The sequence below is a fragment of the Peromyscus maniculatus genome, chromosome 8 (assembly GCF_049852395.1).
Source record: "Peromyscus maniculatus bairdii isolate BWxNUB_F1_BW_parent chromosome 8, HU_Pman_BW_mat_3.1, whole genome shotgun sequence".
Lineage (NCBI taxonomy): Eukaryota > Metazoa > Chordata > Mammalia > Rodentia > Cricetidae > Peromyscus > Peromyscus maniculatus.
The window spans coordinates 41,847,101-41,860,379 of record NC_134859.1 but is presented as its reverse complement, the minus strand read 5'-3'; the positions used below and the strand labels follow the sequence as shown (position 1 = coordinate 41,860,379).

The 13,279-nt window shown below is 52.2% G+C and overlaps 1 protein-coding gene across 2 annotated transcripts; it reads right to left on the bottom strand.

Annotated features, from left to right (window-relative positions):
- Positions 1 to 4,602: 4,602 nt before the first annotated feature.
- On the bottom strand, positions 4,603 to 12,890 carry Sap30l (SAP30 like). 2 transcript variants are annotated; one of them, XR_006075395.2, is made up of 5 exons: positions 12,227 to 12,890; positions 8,689 to 8,811; positions 6,702 to 6,800; positions 5,669 to 5,791; positions 4,737 to 4,873 (listed from the first exon to the last, which is right to left on the bottom strand). XR_006075395.2 is itself a non-coding variant. In XM_006984898.4 (4 exons), exons 1-4 carry the CDS (start codon positions 12,422 to 12,424, stop codon positions 4,745 to 4,747), a joined length of 549 nt encoding a protein of 182 aa, XP_006984960.1. In that variant the 5' UTR covers positions 12,425 to 12,884; the 3' UTR covers positions 4,603 to 4,744. The 2 variants fall into 2 exon arrangements, 1 of the variants encoding a protein (XP_006984960.1); XM_006984898.4 differs by lacking the exon at positions 5,669 to 5,791 and having other exon boundaries at positions 4,603 to 4,873; positions 12,227 to 12,884.
- Between the last annotated feature and the right edge of the window lie 389 nt (positions 12,891 to 13,279).

The following is a 13,279-nucleotide window of genomic DNA, read 5'->3' as shown; positions in this document are numbered from 1 at the left end:
GACCTTCAACAGTACAGAGCCACAGGCACAGAAATCAAAAGACAAATGACCCCCTCCCCCCAAGTTTGGCAGGAAAACAAATACAGTCGGAGGCCTGGGATGGAAGGGCACTTACTTTTCAATAAGGCAGTTACAAAGCGGACAAACCCCATTCCCCAAGGACACTCCAATGGGCATCACAGGCAATAGAAAGCAGGCAAGGATGGCGCGTGACCGTAAGCGGAGGGAGGCTTTGTGTTCAGAGGTGCCAGCAGGGGGAAGGAACCCACCGGAGATGCTCTGCCTGAAGCCCCAGGCCCACTTTGCCCACTTCAAATATCACAGTGACTTTCAAACTTCTCCTGACCATAAACTTGGAACCAGTCTGCAATCCAATGAAAGAACGCAAAGGCACCCCCCCAACACACGAGGTCCCTAGGGCATGAGCCTGAGCTCATCCCCTCCCGTCACCTGACTGCCCTGCTTAGTTAGCAGGGACCTGGAGCCAGGGCCATCACCCAGCCTCAGAGACAGGGTGGCAGGCAGGAGCTGGGCAGAGCTCACAGGAAGAGCCCACTTTATAAGGATGCGGTACAGGCTAACACTGCATCCCACAGGGGTTGGCTCAACCTTTGGCTTCTCTGGGCTTAACTGTCAACAAAAAAATTTATGCTCAAGAACTCCACAACTGAGTTTTACACGTTGTAAAACAAATCTCATAATGCTTCAAATTTTCGATTCCGTGGTGGGCCACATTCACAGCTATCCTGGGTGGCAGGGGAGCTGGGGGCTGTGGTGGGCATGCCGGCTGGGGGTCTGCTCCTCGGCCACTCATTTTGCTAAGCTCAGGAGTCCCTATCATTCCACCTGGAATTCTGCAAGAGTTTGTCCCCAGGAGCTCAGCTGCCCCGGAGGGGCAGGGATAAGCTCTGAGGCATGTCAGGACAGCTTACCTCGGATCACCTGTCACCCTGCAAACGACCAACTTGGTCGGGTCACAAGGGCCCCTCACTAACATGTGAACTTGGCAAATCACTTAGAACTTTTTTCCCCCAATTCACTAAAACTGATGGGAGAGCCACCTTGAGTGACTCTGAGGAACTGGCATCCCATCTACTTCAGCTTTGCTGGTGAAGCCCTCACGGCAACCGTAAGGCACGAGTCCTCAGTAACCTGGGGACCTCAGACTCCAGGCAAAGCCGTGTGCTGTTTAAAACGCTACAGCTGTGGGTTCCCCTCAGAGATGCCATGAGACTCTGTGTGGCCAGCATGGGACTAAGGCCTCCGATGACTTGGATTCTCTGCTGGCAACTTTGGCATGAAGGGTTTCTTCAACATTTTCCAACAAGGAACCAAGACCAAAACTTAGGGGTAAAGGCAGTCAAAACACGTTATATCCAGCTGTTCTTCCAATGTGTGGAACAGTATCGGGACTGGGTCCTTTGCCCAATAAGCCACTCTGTTCACACGGCCCCCAAATTTCAGAGAGCACGGAAAAGCCAGAAGCTAACTGACAGAAGAGTCTTCCCCAGGAGGTAGTGAGCTCTCTGTCCTTGGAGGTCGCCAAGTGCAGATGCTTCCTGGATGAGATGGGTAGGGAGAATGTCAGCACCAATGGGGAAGCTGGATGGGAGGATTCAAGACTTCCAATCTCTTATTTAGATCCCATCACACAACAGAGAGCCTTCGGATGGTGTTGATAAGGCCACTTCTTTGGGACTATGCCCGGGACCACCCACTACAGTGGACAAGCTATCCTACCACCACACACCGGGCAGTCACTTGGCAAAATATGAACAGGAAGTTCCTATGCACTCATACACGCACAGAGACAAAGGGAGCTACAAGCTCTACTTGCAACATTAAGAGCTGCTCTCTGAGAGGCTACTATGATTATAGCTACCTACGGCAGGGACGTGCAGCACACAGACGCCAACCCTCAAGTCACAACCCCACCTGGAATTCTGGTTTGTTGTCTTTCCTGAGGATTGGCTATGACCTTTTTTTCACAGTTTGTTCCATGAAATGAGATACAAGAAGCCTGTCCATTTGCCTTGTAAAAAATTTAAAGCCCAGTATGAATGGTAGGCTATGGACGTCTCCATGTGATCACCTTTAGGGTACACTGAAGAACCACACCAGGCTAGACCAGAGACAGGATGGAACTGTGGGAAGCCATGCCAGTCTGGACTTGAAATTCCAGTTTTGTCCAGGAGCACCGAGTAGAGAAAAGACCACGCTGCGCCATCACAGATTGCGGGGGAGAGGGGAGTGTGAGAGGCATGGACAGGTGATATGAAAACAGGCACCCGAGATGAGCGCTGCTCTCTCAACAAACCCTGCTGCTCCCCAAGCCAGGCCTCAGCCCTTCTTGAAGACAACAAGCTTTCGCCATGGCTTAGCCAGCAGACGGGAGGCAAGAGGCTGGCTGCTTTGATCACACAGCAGACTTCTGGACATAAGGAGAATGTAAGTTCGAATAGCTTGGCCTTTTCTGTCAGGTGATCTGTTTTGAAAGGTTGAAAAAGATAGCCCGGCCTCTGCTTCTCTAAGGCTGCGTGCATCAGAGGACAAGGATTCTGGGACAGGAACTGGTTGGAGGGCAGATGCTCCCCAGCTTGGATCTGGTCATGGCAACAGATGGAGCCCAATGGCAGATCTTAAACAGAAGCAAGCCTCTCCACAGGAAACTAAACTCAACGCTGAAGAAACAGTGATACAACTTATATGCCCACAGTTTTGGCTTATATATCAGAAAGCTACATTTTCTTCCTTGATAAGACACTGACATTTCCACAGGGCCAGTTAAATTAAAGGTCTCGTCTGCCCTCAGACATCAGCTTCTCCTGGGTCCCCTCTTCCTCCCCCATTGCCTCCATCAGTGATGGCAGGGAGACCGACTTCTGCATGGAGTTGAGGACAGAAAACACCCAGTGGGCACATCCTCAGCCCTTGCTTGCAACCAGGACACCTTTCATATTCTACATACACCTATTTACACACGCTCCACCAGGCTGCAGTCTGCTTGGCATGCATTTGAGCACTCTGGGAACACACTGTAAGTTAGTGACACTGGGGGCCCCGTCCTCATTCCACAGAAGCATGGTGTTCTGCTCCACAGAAGGGAGGACCATCACACACACCTTCACTCACTCAGTGTGGGGTTAACTGCTTGCTGAGATGGTGCTGCTGGACCAGGCCCCTGCTGTCCTCTTGTTAGCTGAGGCTTAAGGGAAACTCAGGATTGAAATAGGAAAAGGAGACATTTGACCAAATATACACTAGGATGGTTAGAACTTGGGAATCCTTTTCTCTTATCCTCCTACCCATGTCCTTTGCCCCACCGACTGGTGATTCTGCAAACATCTTTGGATAGGAAAGCTCTGCTCTCCCAGGATGCTTTGGTTCTGACATAACTAGACAGCAGAGTCTGACTTGAACAATGAGAAAAATTAATACTTTAAAAATGACCTTAGCGAGCATTCTCCCTGAAAGGAGGCGGATTCTGACTTTCTCATTTGAGCACCAGGTGGCAGTGACTTTTGTCTCCTCCCTGCCCACACTTTTTTTTTTTGGCCTCACAGGGCCAAGGAGCCAAGTCCAGACACATCATCTTCCCACGGGGACCTTGGCAGCTCTCCTGAAGGTTGTGAACTGAAGACAGAAAACAAGAGCCTCGACCCTCCATCTCTCTGTCAGAGCACGCCCTGCCAGGCGCACAGTGGGTTATGGTATATACCTCACTCTGGGTAAAGTGCAGAAGACTCTCATGGAGGGATATGGTTTTGTTTAAAACCTTTAAAAAAGTATTTATTGACTGTGTGTGTGCAGGTCAGAGGACAGTTTGCAGGAGTCAATTCTCTCCACTATATGGCTAGGAACTGAACTCAGCTCCTCAGGCTTGGCAGGAAGTGCCTTTACCTGATGGGCCATCCCAAGGTTCACCATTTTGTTTCTGCGACAGGCTCTTTAGCCGAGCTTACACAGGAGCTCTCTGGCCTTCTGCCTTGTCCTCTTGAGTGGTGGGACTAAAGCATGCACCACCACGATCAGCCTGTGACATCTGCGTGTCAAGTCTAGAATCGCAGCAGCCAGTTCTGCATCCTCAGCTCCTTGTGGAGGGGCAGGGTTTCCCCCGCCTCCGGTGGGTAAGCAGAGTGGGACACAAATGGCGGGTCTCAGTGGTGGGAGGAGAGAAGCAGAAGCTGCGTGGCTGTGACAGCTCTGGCCAACACACACTGGGTGCCCACTGTGGACGGGTCGCAGGGCCACTGGGGGACCAGTGTCAAACTGATTCGCTACTAAATGGCAAAACTTGCAGTAAAGCGGCAGGCCTGTGTCCCCAGTGGGCATCGGTCAGTCTAAATGTGGGTCCACTCTGTGCCTCACTGTCACTGAGCCATGCCACCAGGGCTGGGCCTCGCCCATGGCTGCCTGGTACTGCAGGGTGACTGCCAAGATGCACATCACCCGGCATTTCCAGGAGAATTGATTTAAAGCTTTGCTGAGTATTCAAGACATGGTTTTAAAATTCCTTTTATGATACTGTTTTTCAGTCTGAGCAGTGAAAGTCTTTCTATACACATGCTAACCTGTAAGAATATAATCCTCCTGACAGAGAGATTTACAGTATCCATCATTCAAACTTTATTTACAGTAGACGTGAACAGTCCTTATGGGCTGAGATGTGCAGACACCACCTGTCATCAAGCATCGCACCGCTGTCCTCTCACCAAGACCTCCGCCTCCTCTGGCCGCCGGTGCCTCACTCCAGCTGCTTGCTGCCCTCCGATTTCTGGTCCAGTCTGCTCCTGTTACTCTTCACCATGTAGATGAAGTAGGCGAGCGTTTCTTTCTCATTCACGGGGATGTTCCTGAAGTGTCGGCTCACAGTCTACACAGGAGGAAAGACCAAAGTCACTTAGGCTATGTGCCCATCAGGACCCTACATCCTACGCTCTGCAAAGAGGGAACAGGAGCTGCTTCCAGAAGCGACTGCCTGCACTTAGACTTGCCAAGGAGCTGTAGGATGTAAGGTTCCCTTGCTCCAGGGTTTAGCTGCTTTTCTCCCGGGGCTACCAAAAGTGTACCATTGCAGCCCAGGACACTACCAAGGCACAGATATACTTCAGTAGCAGGTAGTTATCCCTGGCATGACTTCAGCTATCCTGTGGTGTAAGGAGGCTGGGACTTCCCTGGTTGGCCAATTGCCACCAAGCCTTTCAGGCTCTGGAAATCGACCAAAAAAAAAAAAAAAAAAAGGTTTTAAAAAATTGTGTCAAGCTGGGTGTGGTGTTGAATGCCTGTAATCCAGGCTCTCAGGAGGGTGAGACAGATGGGTCAGGAGTTCGAGACCACCAGTCTCAGCTGCCTTAAAAACACACACACACACACACACACACACACACACACACACACACACACACACACACACACACACACACACCAAAACAAAATAAAAACCATCCCAAACTATCAAATGAACAGTTAAAACAGTGTCTGGCCCCAAGAATTCCTCTATGTAGGGACACATGCCCCTGGGAAAGTGTGCCAGCCTGAAGAGAGTGCCCACTGGCCATGTCCTGACTGCTTTTATTGGCTGAGCCTGGAGAAACACAGTTCCTCTCTGGCCCACTCTTCCTTCCAGCTGGCGGTGGGTAAGCAGTGGAGCTGTGTGCTGCTGGTGTACCTCTGTGCTGGTGAGGGAAGGGCTGGAGAGTGAAGACACATCAGACAGACCCCAAACAAGCCGCTGGGAGCTGTGCAGCAGACCCTGCATGGATGGAGGTGGTCAGGGCAGATGAAGAAAGACCTGGGAATAAATAACCAAGTCTCTGGATTGTGTTTTTCTTTTCTCCGCCTCTCAAAGTTTCTACAACAAAAGGCAGGAGAATTAAGAGGGATGAGGAAGCCAAGTACTGTGACATGTGCCTGGAAGGGAAGCTGAGGCAGGAGATCACTTGAGCCCATCAGTATTGCTAGATCACATACAGAAGAGAGAGAGAGAGGCTAAGGGTGACCCCCTCCCACTTCCCACTAAAAGAAGTTAAGAATTCAATGAAGAAAAAAAAAAGTTCTTGGGTGCCATGAATCATACAGGGAAAGACTTCCATTGACACCAGAGGTCAAGAAGCCGATGTGGGTAGGTCCTGGAGGTTGAAGGGGAAGCTTACTGGTAGATGACTTGCTTAGTCATACACAAGGTCCTGGGCTTGATCCCCACTATCCAGAGAACAAACCAACCCTAAATCTAAAGTCACAGCGGCTAATCCAACTGACACACTTGAAAGGACTGGTTCTATCAAGAACCTTGTAAGAATGACGTCATGAATCAGAATCAAGAGGCCTCGGGTTGCTGTGTGACTTTAAGAAGGTCCATCCCTCTCTGTGCATGGCTTCCTTTGGGAAATAGGAAAGCTCCTGAATTCTACGTAACACAAAAAGGGAAAGACTTGGGCTGGAGAGATGGCTCAGAGGTTAAGAGCACAGGCTGCTCTTCCAGAGGTCCTGAGTTCAATTCCCAGCAATCACATGGTGGCTCACAACCATCTGTAATGAGATCTGATGCCCTCTTCTGGCCTGCAGGCAAACATTTGGACAGAACAATGTATATGTAATAAATAAAATAAACCTTGCATGGAAGAGATGCATGAGTGGATGACTGTGGGAGGGACAGCTGGGACCACAGAGGCACAGGCTGGGCCTCTGATTTATCTACCTACTTCTGCTAGCTGGGCCTTGTTGAAGCCGGGTCTGGTCTGCAGCTTGTAGTGCCGTTTGTAGCGTCGGAGAGTGTTCACCTGCAGCTGGAACAGATCAACCTAGAGAAGAGGAGAGACAGTCATGTAAGAGTCCACCCGGCCCCGCACACCCTAGCACCCTAGGGAGGGCTAAGGAGGAAGAAGTTGGAGACACTGTTCACCAAGGACTAGTGACTGGCAGGGAGGTCAAAGGCACCTGGGAAAGGGCTCTGTGTGGGTAGGGGAGGGGAGGCTGAAGCAGAAGAGAGGCGGTAGAGAGGTGGTGAGAAAGAGGAGAGGAGGCCGGCCGAGGGGCGGCATGTCCTGGAAGGCAGAAGGAGCTTGGGCTGGGGGAGATGCTTTAGGATAGGGCTGGAGGTTGGGGGAGGGAGGAACAGGGAGCCACTGCAGCACAGGCCTTCTAGGGAGTGGACAGAGCTGAGGCCCACTGCAGGCAATGCGAGAGGACACCAGCGTGTCTAGGAAGGCCAGCTCAGGGACACTGAAGGAGACAAGTTAGGGTGGACTGGCAGAGCTCCCAGGATGGCGGCAGAACAGAGATGCTCAGGGTGTTCCTTCCTAGGCTCAGCCTCAGGTGTCCCCTTCCTAGAGAGTTACCATAGTGATCCACCTGCAGTTCAGGAACTCTGCAGAGGGCTGGATAAGGGCCATCAAGAAAGACCCCTCTCTCTTTGTTCAGCTAAACGAGGCAGGGGTAAGCTATCCAGTCATGAAATACAGAAGGCTCAGAAAGGGTTGCCTTTACCTGCCTCCAAGAGAGAGGCTCTTGCTTCAGGCAAGTGGGACTCGCTTCAAAAAAAAAAAAAAAAAGGGAAAAGTAATCAGTATGGGGGTTCAGAATCCTCCAATCATTTTAAAACATTCTTGGGAACCTTTTCTAAAATGTTTGGTCAAAGGGATTCAGAAACCAAATATGTCTTTATGAACCAACCACAACACTACAGGCAATAAAAGATGCTGGAAAGCAAGGCAGGGGAAGGGACATGGGGAGAGGGGTGGGGACAGGGCTGAGTTTCACGTGCCTCTTCACACCTGCAGACTGAGGCCCGCCCACGTCTACTCCCAGCCCTGGAGTGTGCTCACAGGTGCTCACCTTACAAGATAACGGCGTGTCACGTGCTCAGTGCGCACTGGACACAGTGCCTCTTTTTGCTGAAACCCGAGTGAGAACACTTTGGAAGGAAACCCAGCTACTCCTTCCTTGAATTCCTTCCTTAACACACATGGGCTCCTTCTGGGTAGAAGCTGGGGCTCACGGTCTTGTGCACAGCTTTGAGGGGGCACACCCCAAAGGATATATGGCAATATCTGCAGACATTTTTTCACTGTCACAACTCAGGCAATGATGTCACTGGCCTCTGGAGGTCAGGGGTGCTGCTGCTGATTCTATAATAGTCAAGATGCAAACCCCCGCCCCAATGTCAAATTTCAGCAGCTGCTAAATGACTGCAGTGTGTCTCTGGGGACAAGCCCCAGTCCAGTTGGTGACACTGACAAGATACATTTTTCCTTTCAGGTCAGAGAAGAAGGGCAGCGAGCTGCCCAGGTCACAGAGGCTCAGCATTAACTTTAAAGGCAAGAATGGGGTTTAAAGGAGGCAACACCATGATTAAGCCCTGGTTGGGTTCGAGAGGCAAAGTCCTGCAGTCTACTACAAAGACTATGAGCAGAGCTCTAGTCCCAGCTGGGACCTCGGAGCCTGGGCCTGTCTGGAGAGTGACAAGACAGGCAGAACAGCTGATCACCGGTCTTTCAGAGTCAACGTTACTGAAAGCCTAGAAAACACGTTTCAAACAAACCACAGCAAAGATGACTGGCTAGTTCAGAAAACACAATAGCCCTCGTCAAAGCTGGAATCAGAACCCACTATTCCCATTCTCTGGCTGGGACGGAGGCTTGGGTCACAATCTATTCTCTTGGCTCTCTCTACCAGCGTTCTGGCCTTTACCTCAGGAATGTCAGCGTCATGCTCGGGGGAATCTCCGCCGTCATCACTTGTCTTCCTCTTCCGTTTATTCCGGACGCTCTGGATGAAATTTTTATGGAAGTCGCAGATGTACAGGTGCCTTACCTGATGGGAAGAAACCTAAAGTCAGTGTTAGCCTGAGGAATCATAAGCTTCCTCTTTTGGTTGGGTACTGGAGAGAGACGGATGAGTGAGGCAGGCCACAGCTTACAACCTTATTACTACAGGCTGCAGAAGAAGAAATACAGGGGGCTGGCGGTGTAGCTAAGTGGAAGAGTACATGCCCAACTTACCCCCCCCCCCCACACCACACACACACACACACACACACCACAGTGCATTAGCATCCACGTCTCTACAGGACAGGATGTAGAGCTGGCTGCAGTGGGGAAAGGCTGGCTTTACAGGTACCAGGAGGAAGTATGAACTTGCAGTGGGCAGGCAGGTGTGGGGCAGGGGCAGCGGGGACTGTGGAGACGGCACTCACAACAGCTACCACTGCAGGGGAACACTGGAAAACTTGACTCCTGCTACTGCACAGCTGTATTCCACAAAGGATTCGAGAGAGACAGAATTCTCACAAAGCAGACCCAAGTAAGTGGGAGGGGGTATTACCCCATATTTGTAAAGGTGCCAACAGCAGCTCAAATGTGAAGAACGTGTTTTTATTTAAGAACCTAAGTACCACAATCACCTGGAGGAACCATCCAACCCCCCCCCCCCCCCCCCCCGCCCCCCGCAGAACCCAATGCCTGTGTAAATGGCTCTGGCTAAGGACAGCTGGTGCACAAATGTTCTGGGGAGACATCTGAACTGGAGTTTAGTCCTTAAATCCCTAAAGATAAAAGTAAGCTGACAGGAAGTCACCATCAATTAATTCGGGCCGTTTTATGGAGGAAATAACAAAAACTGTTTATTCAGATGACTACCAGTTTCATGTGGTTGGATTAGTGAGTCATGAGTCATTTTGAGTTTATTCTGTGATGCTGTCTTGCACACAGCAGGAGCTCAATAAGTGCTGATGCACCAATATCGGCACCCCTCATAGCTGCAAACAGCTTATGCTGGTGAAAGTCACATCTTACATGGCCACAAACTGGGATGGCTTTGCCAGATTCCACTCTGGCGATGGACTTTCAGATAGAAGTATGTACCACTCTCCTAAAGAGTAACACCCAGGTGGCACAGGACTATCACCACCCTTGGCATCTGGCACTTAGATTGGCAATGATGGCATGTGCCTCTTGAGAGAGCAAGCTGCTTCTCTCAAGCGTAGTGGTAAACTGGGGAGAGAGCAGAATAGGGTGTTTCTAAAGCTTAGATGGGAAGATGTCAGAGCCAAGCCCCCCCCAAGCCTTGGTAAAGGCCCCTTTCCTCCTGCTACATCTCCTTTATGCTATTCCCAACTCCAGCCACTCTCCAGAAGCAAAGAAGAAACATGTCAAGTGCAAGTTGGTCCTGTATTGATACATCACAGAGGCTGCCAGTGGCCACCTGAAGGGTTGTGGTGTCTTTTTAAAAGGGCGCCCACTTGATCCTTTTACAAGACAGCCATTCTCGGTCCTTAACCATGTTCAAGTCCGAAATGCATTTCAGCGACTTCAGGGCTCAGAGGCCTTTGTGGGTGGGACGGGACATTGAGGGTAGAAGCAAAGGTTCCCTGCGTGGTTGTCTTTTTTTTTCTCCCCCGTTTCACTTGCTATAACAGCTACACTTTCTGGTAACACAGCAGTTACTCGGGATTGAATTCCTGCCCACGTCTGTGAAATGAAATAGGAACTCTTTCAGAAATGATGACGCTGCACTACCACCTTGAAATGGACCGAGACTGTACTTCCAACCACATGCCTTCCCCAGCACTGCCTCTGGGAGATGCTGCTGCATCAACGGGGCCTTTCTTCCAGACGACGTGTGTGAGATGCTCAACACTGCTCCACACGGGTTTCCCATGGGCCGAGTGGGTAAACAGAGTCTCTGCTGCAACAATAAAACCATCCAGATGTGAGGACTGCTCACAGAAATACTGCCAGCAGCCCACACAGGAGGCAGGCACTGTTTCCAAGTGAATACATCCATCGCCATTCTAGAATCCTCTTTTCACCCCCACATGTGATTATCAGGGGACACCCTACTGTCCTGAAGGTTTTGTTTCAGGGTAATTTCATTCATTCATTCATTCATTTCTCATTTATTTATCGACAGACATTTGTAAAAAGAAAGTCCCAATCATTTAAAAAACAGCACTATTCCAAAAGAGCCAGACTATACTGGTTAACTAAATAAAGCTGAGTGTGTGAGAGAAGAGTCTAGGAGAAAAGATGATGACCTTATTTATTAAAGAAGAATGAAACTTGGGGGTAGGGCTTGGAAGCAAGCCAGGTAATGGGTTTAGAAAATTAGCCAGCTTCTAAGTGCAGTGTGCACGTGGCACCATTGCTTCCTGCCCCCAGCCTTAGTTTTTGCCACATCATTAGTGTAAAGATGGGCTCCCCTTTCATTGTCCCCAATGCAGTGGTTCTCAACCCGTGGGTCCCGACCCCCTTGTGGTCACACATATTTACACTATGATTCATAACAGTAGCAAAATTACAGTTATGAAGTAGCAACGAAATAATTTCATGTTTGGGGGTTACTACAACATAAGGAACTGTATTAAAGGGTCGCACCATTAGGAAGGTTGAGAAACACTGCCCTAAACGTTGGACATTAATCATTCAAGCTCCCTGAATATTAAAAAATTCCTTAACTCAGTCCCAATTCCTAATCTGGAAGCTGCCACTCAGGTCTTGCAGCAACAGATGTCAAACTAAAAAGTTCGTAACCGGTTGGTAATAGGCACATCTTCAGAACCGTTAACAAGAGGAGCAGGTGAAATCATTCAGGAAGTTTCCTATAATTAGCCACAAGGCGCAAGGCAATCCCATTCAATTTAAAATCTCCGCTTCCGTCTGCATTACCAAATATGTTACCCATCAAGAAAACTGATTCCCCGCCCCCACCCCCTCCAATCACATCCACTGCAAGAGTCATCTAAGACCTGGCCTTGGCCTTATTTCTGCCACATCTCAGAAAAACTCATTCACTGCTAGCGAAGCGGGCTCTGTGCTGCTGCGCTGCAGAGACGGAGGCCGCGGGAGACAGGAAAGTCGCGGCCACCTTGCTAGCATCTGTAAGAACGACAAGGTCCCTGGAGGAAGGACGAAGTTGGAGAACAGCCTCCGGGTCCCCTTGCCACCCCTTATCCCCAATTCTTGCAAAAGTAACCCACCTCTCTCTGTTCTACTATCCCGCGCAACAGTGACAGCTGCAAACTGCTGTCACTTTCCCAGGCAGGGAGAGTGTGCCAAGCCCTCCTCGGCCCCCCAGTCCACCCTCTGGGATGTGGGCAAGCGTCGCGGAGCACAGAGCGGCCTCCACGATCCCCAGTCCCCTGTTCTGCACAGACCGCGCGGCGAGGCCCAGCGCACCGAGCGTCCCCAGGGTCCCTTCCCGCGGCCCTGCGCTGAGCCCCGAGACTCACGCTCTTGTCGATGTCCAGCTTGAGTTTCTTCTGCGAGATGCTCTTCTGCACCCTCTTGCTGAAGGAGGCGTTGCCCGCGGGCCGGACGCAGCGCTCACCGTCCGCGATGAGGCAGCAGCTCTGGCCGTAGCCCGGGGCGGCGGCGGGGGCGGCAGGGGGCCCTTCGCGGCTGTCCTCCTCGGTGCTGAAACCGTTCATCTCCCCGCCCCGGCCCGGCCCCTCCGGGGGAGGGCCCCTGTAGGCCACTCCGCTGCTGTGAGCCCCGCGGGGCAGCTCTCCGCCAGCCCCGCGCCCGAGTCCCACGGTGCGCCCCGGGTCAGGCGCGCTCTGAGCTCTCCGAGGCCCGGCTGCTCTGTGCTCCTGCAGCCCGGGCCCTGCCGGGGATGCACACGCCGAGGCTCCGGCCCGGGCCCGCGAGGCTCCCCCGGGATCCGGGCCCGGCCGCCCTGGGGCTCCCGAGGCCCCCGCCGGCTCCCGCCTGCTCTGTGCCGCGCCGCAAAGTCTCCACCCCGCGGCTCCCCGCGCGGGGGCCCGGCCTCGAACCTGCCGTGTCCGGGCCCCGCGGTGCTCACGGCCCGCCCCAGCGCCCTGCCGCTCGGCGGCGCCCCGAGTCCCCGCGGCAGCCCCTGGGCCGCCCCGGCCGCCGCCCGCCCGATGCGCCGCACCACAACAGTGCGCTCCCCCGCCCGCCGCAGCACAGCGGAAGTCCCGCCTCCGTGCGCATATTGGCCGTATTCTCTGCATGGGCGGGGTCTCCGTCGCCGCTGGCGATCCCCATTGGGCGCCGCCGCTGCCGGTCTCCGGTGCCAGGCTACTTCCTGGACTCTGCTGGGATGGGTTCAAAGTAGAGAAAGTGCAAGAGGGAAGAGTTGCCCGGGCGAGGGAGGGGAGCGGCCCGCAGGTTCACTTCTAACTGTGGAGCAGGATGCTGAGATGGGTCTGGAGGGATGCAGGATGCTCTGGTCCCAGTTAGGATGGTGAGCAGGGTCCTCGCTCCCAGGTGCTCGCTCCGAGGAAGGATGCAGAGCCGGGGTCTGGAAGAATGAATGCAGA

Bases quoted from the DNA above. Each gene is read 5' to 3' on its own strand.
- Sap30l (XM_006984898.4), bottom strand. From the start codon at position 12,424: ATGAACGGTTTCAGCACCGAGGAGGACAGCCGCGAAGGGCCCCCTGCC. The intron at 8,812-12,226 runs GTGAGTCTCGGG...TCTTCCCATCAG, and splicing joins AGCTGGACATCGACAAGAGC to GTAAGGCACCTGTACATCTG. The intron at 6,801-8,688 runs GTAAAGGCCAGA...CCTCTTCTCTAG, and splicing joins ATGACGCTGACATTCCTGAG to GTTGATCTGTTCCAGCTGCA.